This window comes from Vombatus ursinus, unplaced genomic scaffold, assembly GCF_900497805.2.
Source record: "Vombatus ursinus unplaced genomic scaffold, bare-nosed wombat genome assembly UNPS02005236.1, whole genome shotgun sequence".
NCBI classification, from domain to species: Eukaryota; Metazoa; Chordata; class Mammalia; order Diprotodontia; family Vombatidae; genus Vombatus; species Vombatus ursinus.
Window position 1 is genome coordinate 6,282,373 of NW_020945014.1, and position 21,202 is coordinate 6,303,574.

Here is a 21,202-nt window from a genome sequence, read left to right on the forward strand (position 1 = left end):
TAAATGTGAAATATTTTTGGTAAGCTAAAAAGGCCCGAACTAATCCATCAATCAATAAGCATTTATTAAACATTCACTGTGCATCAGATACTCTCCTTAGTTCTGGGGAGACAAAGACAAAAATGGAATGGTTTCTGCCCTCAAGGAACTTATGTTCTGATGAAAGAGGCAAAATATGTAATGGCTGTTGTGACCAATTTATAGCATATTCAGTTATATTCCTTGAGTATTTATTAAGCATGTACAGGCGCCATACTGAGCATTCATGGGGGACTCATAGTTCCTCATAGAAACCACAGTTTTCTGGCAGGAGCACTGATTTAGGGAACTTGAGACACATCCTCACACTGCTACTTACTCTTAATATGATAGTAGACAATTCACTCTGGGCTCCAGTTTTTCCATCTGTAACTCAAGGAGGTTAGACTAGAATGATTTCCAAGGCTCCTTCCAGCTCTAAATCCTAAAGGTTACCTAGGAATCATAGAATTCAACTCTCTCATCTTACAGAGGTAGAAACTGAGGCCTAGAAAAGTGAAGTGGCTTGCCTAACATCACACTGCAAGACAGTGCCAGAACTAAGACCACAGCCCCAGGCTCCTGACTTCTTGCCCTACACTAGACCTGTACTTGGCTGCCTTCCTAAAAAAAAAGGTGAAGACAGATTTCCCCCTCTCTCAAGTGATTTTCATTATAGTTAGAGTGACGGGATTTTTAGTGATTAGAAAACAAGAAAGATGGCATAGAATCAAATGTGAAATTTTGTGGCTTAGTGGATCAACATTCTAGGGATTCAAAGAAAGAGGGTCAAGATTAGTCAGAGTTTCTGATGGAGGCAGATTTGAGAAATCAGTTACTCTGCATGAGTGTGGCAAAAGATAAACATATCTTCATCTTCCGGACTGGCCCATTGCCATTTGTCCAAATAATGAACCCCGAGGAGATGGCCACCCAACATTTGCCTTAAGGAAGCTCTAGGGAAGGTGATTCAACATGTGGCAGAGCCTGCAGTAGGAGAAAAAAAAATCTGGTATATGACCCTCTAAAGATTCTGGGTGTTGATGGATGAATTTTATTTTCTCTACTAGAGACTCAAGCCTCTCTTAGAGATGACCTGAGATTTGGGTTCAATTCCTAGCTCATTCACTTACTAGCTATTTGCTCCAAGGAAGCCACTTCAGTTCAGTGAGATTTTTCCTTTTGTAAAATGAGGGACATAATACTTGCCATACCTACTTTATAGGCTTATTCAATGTAAAAAATATTTATTAGGCTGTAGGCTGTGTGTATCTCTTTGGGAGATAAAAAGATAGGGGGAAAAAAGACATGGTGCAGTGGGTAGAATGCTGGCCTTAGAGTTAGGAGGACCTGGGGTTAAGTCATGCTTCCAACAATTACAAGTTGTGTGATCCTGAGCATATCACTTAACCTCTCTGAGCCTTAGTTTCCTTATCTGTAAAAGAGAAGGTGTCAGGGAGGTTGAAATGAATGACCTTTAATGTCCCTTCTAGATCTACTTGTGTGATCCTATCTATGATCGTTCTGTCAAAGAGCATACATTCTATATGCCCATTTTAAACAAATGACATAAGGTAGATTGGAAAGAAAGTAAAGGGGAAATCCAGAGATAGTTCTCTAGGAAAACTCAGAAAAGGAGAACTATGAGAATCAATGATACTATCTGTGCCTAGGCACACAATTTGTAACAGTTGAATACTATAGAAATATGAATTATTGCTTTTGGTTTCTCAAAACCTCTGGCTTTGTAGACTTGGGCAAGTAACTCTTCACTTTGCCTTGTGCCTTTTCTTATGAAAAAATGTTGAGAGCAAAGGTTTAGATCTCCTTTTCTGTTGCTTCGGCATCTAAGCTCACTGAGTTTCCCTTGGTGATAATGCTGGTTCAGGACATACCTAGCTTTTGTTTTCCCATATTAAGGCCAATCCACTGACTTCCAGTAAGAGGCAATAAGGTGCAGTGAGAAGAGTGGGAAGGTCTAAAGTAGAAGACTAAGGATTCAGAAGACCTAGGCTCTGCTAAAACTTGCTGTGTGCCCTAGGCAGGTCACTCCCTTTTCTGAGCCTTTGTTTCTTCATCTGCAAAATGACAGTATTGTACTAACTGATCTCCAAGAATCCCTACAGGGATTCTCTAAATCTAAACTCTAAAACTGTCTGCACACATGGGAGAGGCTTGGTAGGGTAAGAAGTAGTGTACCGTATGTATACATGTGGGTCATCTCTGAGGGTACTACCTACAGTGGGAGTCATACTTAGTCCTATACTTAGAAGGGGCCTCAGAAAATATTTACGCCAATGTCTTACCTGATACAAGAATCTCAACTACAGGTCCACTAATAGATGTTAAATGGCAAATAAAAGTGCTTATCTTACATGCTTCAATACTTGAGGAAGCTATAATTTCATCTGTATGAATGATCCCTCCACCAACACAGATCAGAACCAGTCTTTAACTTAGTAGATGGTCTCTGAGGGTTATCGGGACCCAAAAGACCATTGCAGGGGGCCAACCTGGTGATGAACCTCTCCAAACCTAGCTGGGCTTGTCCTCAACAATACTCATACAGTATATCATTAGACCTATAATCAATTGTTACAGCTTTCCAGCCAAGAAGTGGGAGGCAGGGGTAGAGGTGGGGTGCAAACATTGTCTTTAAGTATCCAAAGGGTTTTCATTTGTAAAAAGCATCATGTTTGCTTTTCTTGGCCCCAGGAGGCAAAAAGAGGAATACTGAATAGAAATTATGGAAAGGCAGATTTCCACTTGATAAAGGAAAAACTTCTTGACAATCAAAGTAGTCCCACATGAGCTGGGTTACCTTGAGAGGTAGTGAGTTCCTCATCACTAGGGATCATCAGGCAGCAACTAGATGATCACTCGTGTGGGATGTTGTACTGAGTATTCCTGATCAGTTATGGATTGTATTAGATGGCCTCTGAAGTCCCTTCCAACTCTTAAATTTGTCTGATGATTCTTTCTCTGTATAGAATCATAGAATGTATCATGTTAAAACTGGAAGGGACCCCTCTAGTTTGTGCTCTGAGATTATGATAGATCACAAGAGTATCTTGGCCTACCTTAGGCATTAGTTTCCATCTACTGCCTGAGGCTGTATTCATTTCTTGATTCCCACACCATCTAGCACCTTTGAAGCTCTCTTTATGAAAGAAACATTTAGTTGCCATCAATCGCACTGCATTCCTTGTTGATTTATGTGTCTGTTGTCAGGTACTAGTGATCAAGCTCTACTAATAAGGAGTGGATGGCATTTGTTTCCTAGGCTAACAGTTCAGCCCACAGAATCACAGAATGTCAGCGCTGGAAGGGACATTAGAACATAGATCAAATGAGATAATGTCTGTGAAAGTGCTTTGTAAACTGCCCTAGAAATGTTAGTTATTATTATTAGTGTTCTGTTTATGCGAAGAGTTAAATCCCGGGCCTGATGCTCAATTATGACCAGCTCAGTGACTCTGTTGACAGTATTTGCGGTTGCTGTGGAGTGAGCTTCTTAGGGCCCTTGTCTCCCAGTGCAAAGGGCAAGTGTTGGGCTGGGCCAGAGGACCTGCTCTGTGCTCAAAGCCGTCTGAAGGGAGCCAAGGACAGCAAGAACATTAACTCAGCATTTGCATGGCGACCATCCCTGGGAGACACCTAGAGCTGACAGCTAGCATGTCTGTCTTTTGTTTGAATGGAATTTACAATTAAAACAAAAAAAAAGAACTGGCAAGCTCAGAATAGGCAAACAAACAGAGCAAGGCTGGTGTGTGTGTGTGTGTGTGTGTGTTGAATCTGAAGCCTCCATTAAGGGAGCGAAAAGAAGATGTACCTGCTACCTGCTGCAGGAGTCAGAAAAGGGGGGAAGCTATGAAGAGGGAGCAGAAGGAACAGGTTTAGGGAAGAAAGTACATAAAAAATTGGAGAAAGGAGACTGGAAACTGGGTAAACTTTTCTCTCAGGCCTTCTTCCTCAGACTGGAATCAGGAGTTCTCAGAATGTTTAGTGGGGCAGTTAGTAGCTTCGCCAGGATTAGAACCAGGGTCTGTTGACTCAGAGTCAAAAGCTCTTTCTTAAAGTTGTGAAATCAAAGGGATCATTGAAGTGAGAAGCACAATATTTCATATCCAAAGAATTTCAGAATTTGAAAGGTTCCCTGAGGTCATCAAGTCCACCCTGAGCCTGAATCGATCCACCATAGAACATCCCTAACCAGTCGCCATTGAAGTGCTCCCTCTTCTGAGGTACCCGGTCCATTTGTAGACAGGTGAAATCTTCCTCCCTGTGACTTTATTGCTCTTAGTTCTGCCCTCTGACACCAAACAGAAGAAGTTTTATCTCTCTATTACATGACAGCACTTCAGACACTTGAGACGGTTATCATGTCATCCTTAAGTCTTCTTTTCTCCACTCCAAACTAAACATAAAATCATAGGTCTTAGATTTAAATGCTAGAAGAGACCCTGTTACAGACCATTCAGTCTCATCCCCTCATTTCTTTTAGGTGGCTGCCAGATTTTGCATTTATCAGACACATTGACATACATAAGAATGCAGAAGGGTATGGTCAGAAATAAATAAGCAAGCACTGGCTGCTTTTGGCTAGCAGTCATGAGGGACAGACAGATCTCTGTTTCTCCTTCTGTCTCTTCCTTCCAAAACCAAGTAGGAAAGAAGGTGTGGTCAGAAGTGAATATCTCACGGTTTAGCTGGGAATTAGGCTTTGAGCTCATTCTTTTCTCAATCATGTAGAATAATCACAATGTCCAGCTAGCCCAAGCAGTTCAAACTTCACCACCCTGCCTGTAAGCTCTTCTTATTCTCTATCTAATACCATAAATTCTGATTGCTTCAGTTCTGCAACCACAGACAAGAGAAGCCAGCGACCTCATTTTGCAGATGAGGAAACCATTGCACAGAAAAGCTAAGTGATTTCCAGAAGTGAGATTGGAACCCACGTCACCTAACTCAAGAGTCCCTGCCCCTTGTATACTGTTTTGCCTCCCTGTCAATCAGTCCTTGAATGACATGTTGTGTAGCCTCTTCACTGTGCTTGTCACCCTCCCCACCGCCCCCATCACACTCTAGCTTGTCCATATCCTTCTTAAAATGTGATCCCCAGAACTGAACACAGGTGTGGTTGGATTGTGGCAAAGGACAATAGCTAGGACCATTTGTATGTGTGGAAATGAGAGGGATAAATAGAGCAAGCTCCCTGCGCTCACGGAGCATATAATTGTAATTGAGGGATAGGACATGGACACAAGTAATTTAAAATAGAACAAAATGAATGTATAGCAAAGATAGAAGCATTGTGTAGGGTGGGAGGAAAAAGAACTCATTTGTGCTTAGATTCAAGAACAAAGAAATGAAAATAAGGTATTTAAAGTTTGCATTTGATGGTGTTGCAGGTGAATTTTAGGCTTTTGATGTTCTTTCACTGTGTGTCTGAAGGTGGTTAATCGGCCCAGTTAAATTAACTGTTACTAGACTGTTCCTAATCTATCCTGCAATGAAATTTGTGGCTAACTGAGAGGTTTGATTTGTTTCTCTCAGATTTGTTGCCCATCCCATAAGTTTTCCTGAGGTATGTGCCCATCATGGTTCCATTGGCAGGGGGTAGTAACACTGACTGAAGTAGAAATGATGGCATGTTCCTCACAGTTTTTCATGATTCGAGAATTTTTTGGAGCTACTTGTCAATCACATGGGAGAGAGTCTAGGTGTCCTCTGCACACCTACAGAGGGTAGCCCTAGGATCAGTATAGGGCAAGTCATAAAGAGGCAGGTTCTGGATCAACACAAGGAAGAATTTCGTAACAAGCCAAGCTGCCTCACAGTGAAATAGGTTGTCTTGGGAGTTAGTGAGTTTTCCTGAAGATTTTCAAGCTAGAAGATTGTCAGGATTGCTGTAAAGGGGATTCCTAATGAGCTCATGAAAGCTGTTTCTGCTGAACTGACCTCTAAGGTCCCTTCCACCTCTAAAATTCTGTGATTTTAGAGTCACAGCCTCTCTCAGCCTCAGTTTCTTTTGTCTATATAAGTATATAACAACAGTTGTACTACCTGTCTTAGTTATTTGAACACTGGGAATTAGCTAAGCTCTTCTATAAGATCAACTTGCTCTATCTGGAATGGAAAGATCTCAGAATCTGTTTCTGATTTGAAAAGTGAAAAGCATAAACCTAGAGAAGACATTAAAATTTGAGACCCCTCAGAATGAGATGGCTTGCATTATCAGTCAGGTGGTCAGGGTAGGACAGGACAGTCTCCATTTGGATAAGTGTGCCTGTACTGAAAAGCCCTGGAGGTTTATACTGCCTTCTCTAGGGCTTGGCTTTTTAAGTCTGCATTTAGCCTGGCAAGTTAATATCTTGCACATAACAGCACATCTGAAAGGGCTGGGGCTTTTTTCCTTTAAAATAAAATTAGATTTTAAAAAATATAGTCATTTTCCCCAGACCCTGTTACTGTCACATTGTCCAGGTTACCTCGCCTCTCTGAGACAATAAGAAGCCCTGCTTTATGTCCTCTCACTGAATTGTAGTGAAAGTCAAATAAAATGGTGGATTTAGAAGACTAGAATCAAAATAGCAAAGAAGAAAGGGACCTCAGTCATAGTTTATAAGGAATCCCCTTTACACCAGCTAGGTAGCACAGAGGATAGAGTACTGGGCCTAGAGACAGGAAGACCTGAATTCAAACCTGGCTTCAGAAACTTACCAGCTGTGTGACCGTAGGCAAGTCACTTACTCTTCTTCAGTTTTCTGATTTATAAAATAGGGATAATAATAGTGCCTACCTCCCAAGGTTGTTATGAGAATAAAATGAGATAATATTGGTAAAGTGCTTTGTGAACCTAAAAAAAACTACAAAAATGCAAATACTATTGTTTTTATCGTCATCATCATCTTAGTTGATCTTAGTGGTTATCTAGACACTACACAAAGACCTGTAGTGATATACCACCTCCCTGGAATGGCAGCCCATTCCACTTTTGACAGATCTGATCATTAGCAAGTTTTTTTTTCTTTATATAGTCTTAATCAACCTCTCTACCAGATTCCACTCATTACTCATCCTAGTTGTACCCTCTGGGGCCAAGCGGAATAAAACTGCTCTCTCTCTGTGAACACTCTTCAGATACTTGAAGAAATTTGCCATGTCCCCCAACAAATCTCTTTTCCAGGCTAAACATCCCCAGTTTCTTCAGTCTGTCTTCATGATACCTGGTCTCCAACCCTCTCACCATCCTGGTTACCCTTCTCTATACATGCTCAAATTTGTCAGGGTCTTTCTGCAAATGTGTCATTAAACTATAAATTACTAAACAAAAATGAAAAACTATAACATTTATAGCTAGGACTTTTAGACCTTTCTAAGATTTTCAAGCAAATGCTATCTGTGAGCAGTATCAATAACCACCATTGTTCAAACGAGATGATGTTATATAAAGCACTTTATAAACCTTAAAGCAGTATATAAATGCCAGCTGTAATTATCATCATTCAGTCTGCTCTCCTGATGACAACAAGACACAGATAGTGGCGTCACTTGATCCCCTCTTCCCACTGTTCAAAACATGGTGCCTGTATAAAGGTGCCTCAGTTACAATCCACTCACACAGACTATCACCTTGGTTTGTCTTCCTGGGTGATACCATCATTCCCATATCTCATATTTATATCACAACTTATATTTACAGATTTGCTGCTTTAACAGCTATTATGTCATGCGAGCCAATGGCACTGCTGTGTGGTAGATTGTCCAATGATTATCCTCACTTTACAGATCAGAAAGCTGAGGTTCAACAAGAAAGAATTTATGGGTTCTACAGCAGGATCTTTTCAATATGATTGTTCTGGTGATGCTGAGAGTCCTAGAATACTTGGGTTTCTGAAGAATTAAAGCTTTGGGTCACCCAAAGAGCATTGGGGAGGCACATGGTAGGTGAAAGCAGACTACACTGTGCAAGTGACAGATAGGCAGGACATCTTCATATATGTATGAACGAAAAGTATGTGGGCTGGTCCTGTAATGAGAGCATGGTGTAGCAGTGGACAGCCTTACGCTCCACTTACATCTGTGATACAATGTCAAGAAATCTCAAGGAAGGTCCCTCCAATGTTAGGTGGACCCCTTGTGGAGGGATTGCTAGAGTACATAGATAAGGGCTTCACAGATAAATAAGGCTTGGGTGGCTTTTGATCTTCCTTGCTGGGGAAAGTCCTTGTCCACACAGATGAGATCAAGCATCCACCAAAGTATTACAGAACTAGGTAGGACCTAAAGGATCATTTAATCCAATCAATCTCCCAATCTTAAAAAAAAAAAAAAAGGAAACAGGCCAAGGGAAAAAAAGTTCATTTCCAAAGGTCACAGATAATAAGAAACAGAACTCCAACCCAGGTCTTCTGACTACAAATCCAGTGTTCTTTCCGCACCACACTGCTGAAGGGACTTGAGTAGTAAATAAGGTCACACAACTGTTAAGTGGTAGAGCTGAGGCCACCAATCCAAGGTTCCTGCTCACAGGTCCAGGGTGCTTTCTACTAGAGCAGCATTTCCCAAACTGGAACCAAGGTTAGAAATCAGAAGATCTGCCTGTTGTGAATAGTGCTTCATTGAGAAAATTTCTTTGCTACTAATATTTTCTCCTCTAAGAAATTAAGTGTGAAATTATGTGTATATCAAACATACACTGTGTGGCAATTTGGTGCATGAAAACATTAATTTCCTCAGTTTTGTACCAACATTTGCCTGCCTCCCCACCATACCCCTGGGGCAGAGGGTGTGTTAAGATAGCCCCAGTCTCCTGGGCCAAAAGGTAGTATTTTAGAATCTAGAACTAGATATAACCTTAAAGGTCATATAGCCCAGTCTTCTCATTTTACCGATAAGGAAACTGAGACCTAGAGAGGTGAACTGTCTTGCCTAACATTCCCCAACTAGCAAATAACAGGGTCATGATTTGAATCCAGCACACTTGTCACTATACCACACTGACTTTAACATAGCCCTAATAGCCTTCCCCTTCTCAGCCTCCTTCCAGGGAAAGAAATGCTGAAGGAGATCTATAAATAACATAAGCAAAAATCAGTTTCATTCCAAGCAAGTCAATTCCATTTGCAGAGTGTTTGCAGGGCCTGACTTCCTCCTAGGATCTCTGGATGCAGAAGCCACAAATGTAATTAACTCCATCCCTGCATAGAATCTGAGCCCCCTCCCACCCCCTCTGAGTACAGCTTTTGGAGTTCGAGTTCAAAGATCATTCACATTCTGGTATGCTGGCAGGGACACCACAGCTGGGTGTCAATACAAGGTTAATCATCATTCCTAGCCTGAGCTGCTGCTTTTCTGAGAACACCGTCAGCAAGCATTTATGGAGTGGCTATGGTCAAGGATGTTGTGGAAAGTGTCATCCATCAGGGAGGGGTGGGATTAGGTAATGACTTAAGGTTCCTTTCAACTTTGTGATCCTAGGATTCTCTGATGATTTTCCTCTTTTCCCCAGAGGAATCTGTGGGAAAACAAAGCATGAATATAAGAAATTACTTGAGAATGACTACAGAGCATCCTGTCAACAAATATAAAATTAGCCCATTCACATGTAACAGTCAAACCTCATTTACTCAGTGCTATCAGAAAACAAGGCTTTTCCAGATAGCTGAAGCTTACCCATCTAAGCAACAAAAGGTTTTTTATTGCTTCAGATTAAATTCAGTGACCTGCATCAGTAAAAATAAAATACTTCATACAGAAGATCCATTTCTGATTTTTCTTGGGTTTACCAGCTGATCAGCACTTAGAAGGGAGTCGTTGAAGATTGGGATGCTGCACATGGTTGCAACACATTCAGTTCACAAGGACAGGTCTTGAGAATTCAGTTCCACAAACGAGTCCACCAACATTGACTATAAAACCTGATATGTTGAAGAGCCTGTGTTCAGCACAGGGAATACAAAGATTATAAAACAGCAAAATCCCTACCCTTCAAGGAACTTAAAATCTGATATGAGGATGAGACATAAAAAAAGAAATACAATACAATCAGAATGTGATAAGTGCATAGGAGAGATTATGAGAAATTGGACAGGGAAGAATCGTTTCTAAGAGGGGGCTGTAGAGAGAGGTTCCTGAAGGATGTAGCCCCTGAGATGGACTTTGAAAGAAGGGAAGGATTTCAAGAGGTAGTGATTGGAGGGAGTCCCCACTAGGGGGCTCAGTGTAGAAGGATTCCATCCCAGAGGGTACTGTGTGCTTAAAATGCACCAAGGCTAGAGAGGGTAGAGTAAAATAAAAGAATATCTGGTAGTCCAGACAGCCTGAAGAGAGAATACCTGAAGTGTAAAGTAAGCATGGAGTTAGGTCATAGCAAATGCTGAATGCCAGGCAAAATTTGCATTTTCTCCTTCCTGTAGGCAGTGGGGTACCGCTGAAGACATTGGATCTAAACAGTGGCCTCCACATCAGGATAACTCTGGTAGTGCCATAGGGAATGGATTAAAAAAGAGCAAAGTTAGAGACAGATTAAGAAGGTATCATAATAATTGAGTGAATTGAGAGGAAATGATACCTGAATTAGACCTGTAGTCATGAGAGTAGAAAGGAGAAGGCAGATCCAGGAATTGAATCCAAGCCTTATCTAAATGCCATATAAAATCATTGTAAAAAAATGAGAAGTGAAATGATTCTCATTAGAAAAGGATGTATTTTCTGAATAGATTAAAGTAAAACAATTAAGTTCATTCTCTGCTTCCCTGGTTATCCTAGAATTCAGTTTGGAGTCTATCACCAATGGGATCTCGAAACGTTTTACTTTCAGACATAAGCATTGAACTATAAGCATTAGAAGTAGAAAATGGGTCCAGGGCTCAACAAAATTGTAAAATGCATGAAGTTTTGGCTTATCTTCCTCCAAGGACTCGATGCCCTTGTATCCTCTCTTCTCTGACCTATGCTACTTAGACTCAATAGTAGTTCATATGATTTATAGTAGTACAATATATAGATGTTTATAGTACATTTTGGTTAAAGAGCAGCTGACCTACCTTATCTTCATTGTCTCCACAACAGTACAAGTATTTACCATCACCAATACTTCTTTGCTACATGACCTTGAGCAAGACACTTCTCATGGCCCCTGTTTCTTCATCTTTGCAATGGGGATCATCAACACTGTAGGATAGTAAGAAGAGTCAGGAAGACCTAAGTTCAATGTCCTGCCTCTGAAAAATAGTAGCTGCATAACACTGAGTGAATCACTTAACTTCTAGGTGCCCAAGGCATCTGCCCCAAACTCAAAGTTGCAGAACTGGTGGTGATCCATATTGGTAGAAGGAGATTCCTCCTGCCTTCCCAATGCCAGTGAGTTTTTGTTTGTTTGTTTAATGGCATATAATTGTTGCACTAGCCACAAAACAGGATTATAGTGAGGAAAGTAATTGTAAACCTAGCACTATTAAGAAATGTGAGCTACAATCCATATTTTGCAAGTAAGGAAACTGAGGCTCAGAAAGGTAAAGTGACTTGTCTGCGATCATACTGCTAAGAAATGATAGAGCCAAAGCTTGTGCCCATATTTTGTGATACTAAATCCAGTACTTTTTCCATTAGACCAGCTACTCCATAACTCCTCTCTCATTGTTTTGTGCATGTAAATCTTACCTTCTTAGCTTCTTTAAAGTAAGAATTATGGTGCAGCGTGGCATAGAGAATAACTGGAAGACTTAGGTATAATCAATTACCTAGCATAGTGGAAGGATAGACTTAGAATTAGGAAGACCTAGGTTCCAATCCTGCTTCTGATACTTGACGTACAAGTATTTGTAATGCTCGAAAGAGATAATGTATGTACAGTTCTTTAAAAACTTTAAACGTCAGTAATAATCATATATACCTTGTCCTGGTGGAGGGACTTGCTTGGCTCAATGAAACTATGAGCTATGCCAAGAAGGGTTACCCAAGACAGACAGATCATAGTGGAGAGTTCTGACAAAAGGTGATCCACTGGAGAAGGAAATGGCAAACCATTCTAGTGTCTTCACCAAGAAAACCCCATTACAGTGTTAAAATGCTAAAAGATAGGACATCAGTAGATGAATCCCTCTGTTTGGAAGGGCCTGGCATGCTATGGTCCATGGGATCACAAAGGGTCGGAGAAGATTGAATGACAACAATAACAATGATCATATCTATATTCTTAGTAAATGTCATTTAATATTCTATGTTTTGTTATCTTCCAGTGCCTAGCACAAAAAAGGTCACTTAGTAAACATATGATTATTGATTGAGATAGATCTATAGTATTGTTACATTGTTATATTTGTCATTAATTTAAAAAATGATTTATGGGGGAGCTAGGTGGGTGGCATAATGGATAGAGCATCGGCCCTGGAGTCAGGAGGACCTGAGTTCAAATTCGTCTTCTGATACATAACACTCACTAGCTGTGTGAGTCTGGGCAAATCACTTAACTCCAACTGCCCTCACAAAAAAAAAAAAAAAAAAAAAAAGATTCACTAAACTCCTACCACATACAGCAGAGGTGTCAGACACTTGGCCTGCTACAACCAGCCTGCAGCCTGCAACATCCTCAAGTGTTGCCCGAACCACATTAAAATGTAATTGTGAAATATTTAACAAAATAAATAAAAATACAGTAGAACATAGATAATGTTAATATGTAGTTTTCTAAGTCAATATGCAACTTGCAGGAATCTTTTTTGTAGAGTTTAATGCCTGTTTCTATTTCAGTTTGGCACCACTGATGTACAAGACCTTGTGTCATGTGAGACACTTTTTAATAAAAAAAATTTTATAATGGCACATATTTTTAATGTGATTTTAGGGATCTGTTTTTCAGCAAGTCAAGTCGTATGTCCAATAAAGGCTTAAACCTCTAGTGGACAGCACACAGTGGGAGTATAATTTTCATACGTCTCCTGGGGGTGCACAGTTGCCATGACTCACCTCACAGGTCATTTGTCATGCAAATGTAATGAAATTTTTTTTTAGAAAGATACAGTAAGAGAATGAATATGGAAATGCTTTAAAAACTGTAAAGTGTTATATAAAAGTAAAATAATTGTTGTTTTCCTTTAATACCTATAATACATGATTGTATGCTGACTGCTTGACATATGTTAAGATTTATTCTTCCAAATGGATGGAAGTCCTGGACTATCTCTTCTAATCCTCTGATTCTGCTCTCCCTCTTACATATCTCCCACCCCAGCACATAGCATATGGCTAGATACACAGTAATTACTCAGTAAAGATGTACTGATTTGCATTCATGCAGCTATTCACCCACTGGTGGTTTTCTCATCTTGCCTTCCAGATGTGCTGGTGGATGGACAGCTGTGTGACTGTGATGTTGTGGCAGACTGCCGAGTCGGGGACCCCATCCCACTTGAAGTGCGGCTAACCAACTGGAGCAAGCGAAATGTGGGACCCTTTGCCCTCACGGTGATCCCCTATCAAGACTACCAGAATGGTGTGCACAACTATGAGCTTCAGGATGCCATCACCTTCGTGGGCTCCAACACCTTTTACATTGACTCGGTGAGTTGGTTTGTTCTGTTTAAAAACAGAAAGGACAAAAAAAAAATTCTAGGCCCAGTGCTCCTCCATGGCTCTACCTAGTCCTGAATTCTCATCTTCTTATGCATAGAATTTTATAATCCAAGACACATAGAATTTTTCAGTCATAGAACTTGGGATTTTATAATCACAGAACTGTAGAATATTAGAATCACAGAGGCACTGATTCATATAATGTTTGAGTTGGAAGGAGCCTCTGAGGTCATCTAATCAAATCCAGTGCCTGATGCAGAGGGTAGTCATCTACAGCTCAAGACCTGCCTCATTATTTTTCATTTTCTCGAAGAAGCCTTTTGTAAAGCCAGATATGTTGCTAGACTAATGAGACAAAAGCCCTTACCACAAGTTTGCACAAAGTCCTGTCTCTCAGAAAGCTGGCCCCTAAAATGGATCACTGCCAATGCTGAGGCACTGGTACCAGAAATTGAAAAGTAAAGAACAAAAACTCTAGCTAGGGAAGGTCAAAAAGAGACCAAGAGGAAAGGACACCACATGTTGCTGCCATGCAACCAGAATAGACGAAGAAGATGAAAAAATGACTGCAGAAAGAAGTTTTGGATCTCGGCTGTGGGAGATCAGTCTTCAAGGTCACCTAACAACATGTTCCTGTACTGTACCTTTTGAGATCTCAATAAAGGATGGAACTAAGTGCTATCCATGGTGCTGATTGACCTTGACTCAGATGGAGAGTAAGGAAAGAGATTATTAGTCCAGAAGTTTCTGTGCATGCAGATGGGGGAAAGGGAATAGGGTGCATAAATAAGAACAGAGCTGATGAATGGTAGAGATGCCAGAGTCTGTGCCGGAAATAGCCACAAGGTCAAAACCACAGATCTTAACAACAGGGTCTTAGAGCAGGCTAGGAAGAGGTGAGGCCTGAGCTTCAGGAATCATGGTTGTAAGTTACACTAAGAACAGAATTCAGTTTAACCATAGGTGCCTGACCTTGTATGACCAGCTCTGCTCTCCAGTTTCACCTAATGTCCCTTCACCTGAAGAGTTCCCATCATAGCTTTGTTATATCTTCCTGAAGTATTTATTAGGTCCCTCTGTCTGCATTACATGAGGATAAGATGTAAAGGATTTAGAGATGACAAGTTCGATATGAATCAACTATGTGAAATGACAGCTTTTTCTTAAAAAAAACAAAAACACTAATTGAATCATAGACTCCACCAAGATATATGGTGGGGATCATCCTGATATTGTCTGATAAGACCATATCTAAAGTAGTTTAGTCTGGTCACCACATTTCAGGAATGACAGTGGCAAACAGGAAGATGTCCAAAGAAGTGTAGTGAGGGGACTGAAGACCATGCTGTGTGAATCATTTGAAGGAACCGAGATGTTTAGCCTGAAAAAGAGAAGGCTTAGAAGAGACATAATTGCTGCTGTCAGATGTGTGCAGATAGGACTGGGGAAAAGGAAAGATTTGATCCCTGCCTCCAGGGTTAAAACTAGGGCCATTTAGTAGAAGTTACAGGGACGCCCAACAGAAGGAAGAATTTAACAGTCACAGCTATCCAAAATGCCTTTTGCAGTAATGAATTTCATAACACTGAAAGAGTTCCTACAAAGGATGATCACCTATTGGGATGCTAAAAAGGAGAGGGCATGGTGCGAATCAGCAGCCTACAACACATTATAAATAAGGAATTACAAAGGAAAAGGATATTATCAAAGAAATATGTGACTGAAAAAGAAGATAGGTGGATCGTGTAGTGAGAGCAAAGGATGAGCAACAATGTGTTCCATTCTGCTTGGGGTGACTGATTTAATATAGTGCTATTTTAAAGATCTGTTCTTTTATTTTAAAATAAACCAAAAGGAAATATAAAAATAGGTAGAAGTATATTCCTGCCTGGACAGCCTATGTGCTCCTTTGGTATTCTCCCAATGTCAAGAGCAAACAAGTAAGTCCCCCCAGCACTTTGGACAGATGCCCTTCTAGGGAACACATGGGAAGATACGGATGAGAGGCATACAAGATAGCTAGGCATGCTGGGTTATCATTTGCATCAATGGAGGGAATTACATCCCACCCATCAATGAGATTACAGATTTATTAGAATATTAGAGTGTCTAAACAAAACTTACATTCATTCTTCTAGTAATGAGCCTCTCTAAGGCACCTAGGTGGTGCAGTAGATGGAACACTGAGCCTGGACTAGGGAAGACCTGAAGTCATATGTGGCCTCAGATACTTACCATCTGTATAACCCTGGGCGAGTCAACTTCACCTCTGTCTGCTTCATTCTCCTCATCTGTAAAATGGGGATAATAATAACACCTGCTTCCCAAGGTTATTTTGAAGATAAAATGAGATAATATTTGTTAAGCATTTTGCAAACCTTAAAGCATTATATACATGCCTAGTATTTACTTTAATTATCAGTTTTATTATTATCATTGTCATTAGCCAGGCTTATCTTTGGTGTCAGACTCCACGTGTCTAACACTGGACACATACTTGAAAACTTTGCCAGCTTGAAAAGAATAGCTAGAATTGTTCTTGACTCCTCTGATTCCTCCTACCACAGCAAAATTCATTTCCTCCAAATGAGAATCCGAGAACATTAGAGCTGGATTGGATGGGGTGTTAGGGCATAAGTCATACAATTACTCCAGATAGATCCATGATCTCATTAATTCAGGAGTTCTCTTCAGTGATTCAAATAACAACCCATCTATGCTTACTCTCACATGTAAAACAAATTTTTATCAGTGGCATCTATTTGACTGAACTTTACATTTAGAAATAATAAAAGAGAGAAAAGGATTAACTCCCCAAAACGAAGTCCTGCCATCAGTCATAAATGCAAAGTCTTAATGCCTAATTTAGCAACTTCATGACTCTTTTGCATGTGCTCCCATAATACAAAAGTTTCATTGGTAGAATAGTACTAATAGCTAACAGTAGTATAGCACTTTATGGTTTGCCAAGAACCACATAGATAGATATAATCTCATTTGAATCCCCACCCCCACAGTAACTCTGTGAAGCTGGTGCTATTATTTTCCCCATTTTATAAATGAGGAAACTGTGACCAAGCAAGTTTAAATGATTTGCCTTTAGAATGGAAGATGTGGAAAGTACTAGAATGTTACTTCTGGATGTAATATGACACCTTATCTAGTCCAGCCCCTTTATTTTAGATGATGAGACCCAGAGAAGAGAAGTAATTTGCCTTGATTCCCAAACCACTGAAACCAACAGAAGGTAGAGAAATATTTGTCTTGAGATCTTGGTCATCCTTCCCTGTTCTCAATGATCCCTTTATGTTTGCCTGTATGAGATGGTCTAAAGGGAGCCTGGCTCAGATCTTGTCCTTTTTTTTTTTAATGGAATCACATTTGTTTAGAGGCCTTTTGTCCCTTTTAATAACTTGGAGAAGTCTAAAGCTCAATCCTTTATAAAGGAAGAAATGTAAAGCTGGATCCCAATTTGAGGTGCAAATTAACTGCCTCTTGGTTGAATTCCTTAAAAGAAACTTGGTTTTAAATGCAGAGTAAAGCCAGTGGTGATATTTCTGAAGAGTCAACGTGGTGTAATGAAAAGAGCCCTGGATTAGTCATCAAGAGACCTAAGCTTTGCCACTCACTAACTGTGTGACCTTGGAACAGTCATTTCTCCTCTCTAGAATGAATAATTTGGGCATATGATTTCTAGAGTCCCTTCCAGTTCTAACATTCAAGGATTTAGACCATTTGGACCAATTCTTTCTTATACATTAGGTGAAAGTAGTTATGGGGTCCTTTGGAAGAAGCATTGGACTTAGTATCAGAAAACTTGAGTTTGAGTCCTTTGCCCTATCTGTGCAAACAGCAGTTTATATGGAAAGAGGTTTGAGCCCTGTGGGCCAGTGAAGAGCTCAGTTACAGTCCTGACTCTTCTACTTCCTTACTGTATGACTTTGGACAAGCCATTTCTCTTTCCTTTACCTCATTTTCCTCATCTATAACATAAGGAAGATTGGGACAAGTTGATTTGTAAGTTTCCTTCCAAAGCAAAATTCCATGAGGTTATGACTTTGGGCAAATCATTCCACCTCTATAAGCCTCCATTTTCTCATCTGTTAGGGAAGGATCCATTCATTCACTTGTTAAGAAATCTACTATGTGTTAAGCACTATGCTAAGATACGGAGATTCTGTAAGAGATTCTGATGACTGCCAAGAAAATTGAAGGAGGCAGTGGTCTCTTTCAGTTTGAGGGATCAGAGAAGGCTTCATGGGGCTGGGAGTTAAAGGCAAAAAAGGATTACAAAAGGTGGAGAGGAGAAGGGTGTACACTTCTAGGCATGGGAGATGGCTTGTGTTAATGTGCACAGGCTAGAGAGTGCAAGACAATATCGGCCACAGTCAATGAGTCAGTCAACAAACATCTATTAAGTATTTCCTATGGGGCAGGCAGGAGCAGTGAGTAATCCTGCTTGTCTAAAACTTACCATGATATCATATGCAAAATGCTTTCTAAAATACCATCTGGGCACTTGTACTAATTGTTACAGTATCATTTCAACAGACTCCATCTTTGATCTTACAACAGGTTCGACCAACAGAGAACTCTGTGTGCCTGGGCGCCCTCCTCTTCCTCTACACTGGTGACTTCTACCTAAATATCAAGTTCCATGAAGACACCACCAGTAAAGAGCTGCCATTGTCCTGGTTCTGCTTGCCCAGCATCCACATCCGAGCCCAAGGGCCTGACCTCCAGGCTTGAAGGCCAAGATCATATGGGCTCAAACAGACTGGAAACTGCCTAGCCCATATGCCATTTGGACCCCACATTGACATCTGAACCCCCATTTCTTCCCAAGGCTAAGTCCCGAACATCCTAAAAAAGGACAGTAAGAGAAGTCCATCATTGAGGCAGCTGCACCAGTAACTTGTCCCCAAGATCCACATGTTCTGAAGGGTACACATGCACATGGGTCCTCTCTCCCCAACACAAACATTCTCTGAAAGCCAGGAGGAAGGAACAGAAGGTGGACTGCAGTCCCAACCCCATCTCTGTCCCTGTCCGCTTACCCTTAGCTTTCTCAATCTTTACCCAAAGTGACAGTCTGGTTAAATCTTGTTCCTCCATTCTTCATTTTCATACAAAATGTCCTTAGCCCCCGAGTTATGCTGGCAATAGGGCAATGTTATTCTAGCTCATAGCCTGAGGAATCTGTTTGTGGCCTATACCCAGCATTGGTGTGGTCAGTAACACATCACACCACACCCCTGAGATCGGAAAATTAGGGCTTAGCCTTTTATACTCAGGGCTGCCTCCCTTAGCTTTTTAAATGAGGGCTAGGGGGTCACTTAGAGCCTACCATGGGCCAGGTGATTAGCCAACTCAAACACAGCTTTAGCCTTAGAGGGCCTTGGTGTTTCCACACCGCCTTGACCCCAATTGTAGCTTAGTTCTAGGCAAAAACTACTATCCCAACTGATAAGCAGCTCTTTGGGCTGCAGAGCCCCAGAGAAAAGGTAGAGTGAGGTTGGGGTGGGCATGGAGACATTTCTAAAGGCAGCTTCCCTAGGGGTACATCTCAAAGATGAGCAGCTTCTTCCCAGAGAAAGCAATCAAGCTAAACACTCCTCATCTTTCTGTGGAAAGCACAGGGCTTCCCTAGATAATTTCAGACTTCTTCCAGATTGACAGCTAACCAGTCATCTTGGGAGTCTTTATGCCATTTGATGGGGAGAGAGAGGTTATCATCAATAAGAACAGTTTCCCCTCCACCACAAAGACCTATCTCTGGGCCTTCCTTCCCTGAGTAAAGCCTAGGCGCAGGGGTGGGGAACCTGTGGCCTTGAGGCCACAGAACAAATCTGTTCTGTGAAGTCTGGATTCAGTCAAAGGGCCACACTTAAGGACCTGGAGGGCCACTTGTGGCCTCAAGGCTGCAGTTTCCCCACCCCTAGAACTATGTCCACAGTTGCTGGGTGCCCAGGTGCGGCAGGACCACTCAGGGATGTGGATACGGATCGTATTGCACTTAACTAGATGTTACACCATTACGACACTTTATGTATTTGTGTGAGAAGAAGAAAAGACTACTTTGAACTAAGCTGCCTAACACCTAACCCTTTGGAACCATCTGAACATAACATGGCTTTGGCAACTTTATGTCTACCTGCCTTCTACAGAGTTGGTCTAGTAAATGTAGCTACTATGAGTTCTCACAATATTCATTTTCTCCAGATGTTTATGTTTCCTTTTACTTCCTGTAAAAATACATAGTGGTGTGGGAGAGGGGAAGTGGAAGGGTTTCATTTACTGTAGTCAGATTTGTCTTTAACTGAGTAATTCAGTGCTCCCAATAGAAGAAAAAACACATAGTCTACGTTTACCACGTGGAATGGTGAAGATGTTGGGCTTGCCTTAGCTGGACTCTCAAGGTCCCGAGTTTAAAGAAACAAAAAGTCCTTCTGAGCATTATCGGGAGGCAAAGGCAAGGACCTCATGATACTATAAAGGGCTCATTCTCTGGGAACCCACTATTAACGGATGGGAGAGCTCTGAACAAAACCATGGCCCTGTCCCAGCTCCCTCCTCAGTCAAGCCTCAGAGCCAAGGAAGGATGAGAATAGTCTTTTTTGATGGCATCATATCGCACCCCCTTGGGCCCCTGTCCTGTTCATCTCCCACAGCCTCACCCAGCCACATTCCTGTCCTGGCACTTAGCAAACTTTAAAACAAGACTACCTAGTAAATTTGAAAAATCTCAAGCCAGGCTTTCCTATTCCTGTTCCCCAGTTCATTCTCAGGGCCCAACCCACTGATGCATTTGCTCTCCAGACACCTTTATCAGAAGCAGAAGCCAGCTGTTAGCGTAGAGGTAGTACCTATAGCATCTGATCCTACCGGGGCCCCAAACATTCTCCCCAAGCAAAGCACTGCTATGGGTTTGAATTGTCTCAAGCTACTGCCATTCCGTAATTCCCCTGGTCTCTCTACAACAGATGAGAGCACCGCCATCTCTTGATGCTGCCCACTAGGCTTCTGGCCCCATTACCCTGCCCTGCCCTGCCCAGAGAGATGTGGCTTTGTCCTCCTTCAGTGGCAGAGAGGATTTTTGAATGGTTCTTGAGGGAGAACCAGGGCCCATGCATGCAATGTGTGAAGGAGCCTTTGTCAGAGTGAGGACACAGCCATGAGGTTAAGCTAAAGATGAGGATTTTCCTGGGCTCTTGGCTCTCTCTGGAAACAAAAGGTTATTGTCCTGCTTGTTGTAACACTCAGAACATCTGCTCTCGATAAATATGGGTCCCATCTAAGTTCAGTTGTCCAAATAAAAATGTTACCTTGCTACAACAACAGTTGTCCATGTGCTTTCTTGGGTATGGTTTCAGAATCTGGCCCTGGCCCTCTTTGGCTTGAGGAATCCACAGTGTTCTACAGGAAGAACAAAGTAACCTCATAGCCATCTTTGTTCCAAGACCCGTTGTCACAAGCCTTGTTCCCAGCACTCCCATTGACAGCATAAAAGTAATTCACATTCCTATAGAACTGTGTGACTTACAAAGACCTTTCCTTAGCTACCCTCAGGGGGAGGCAGTGTAATATCCTGCCCATTTCACAGCTG

General features: G+C 41.4%; 1 protein-coding gene across 2 annotated transcripts in view; it reads left to right on the plus strand.

Annotated features, from left to right (window-relative positions):
• TRAPPC9 (trafficking protein particle complex 9) overlaps positions 1–20,934 on the plus strand; it is a 964,950-nt gene extending 944,016 nt beyond the window's left edge. For both annotated transcript variants that reach the window (XM_027844988.1, XM_027844994.1), the window contains 2 exons: positions 13,361–13,584; positions 18,172–20,934. In XM_027844988.1, the coding sequence (XP_027700789.1) occupies positions 13,361–13,584; positions 18,172–18,345 (398 nt within the window). In that variant the 3' untranslated portion in view covers positions 18,346–20,934. The remainder of the gene's footprint in view (positions 1–13,360; positions 13,585–18,171) is intronic.
• The last annotated feature ends 268 nt before the right edge of the window (positions 20,935–21,202 follow it).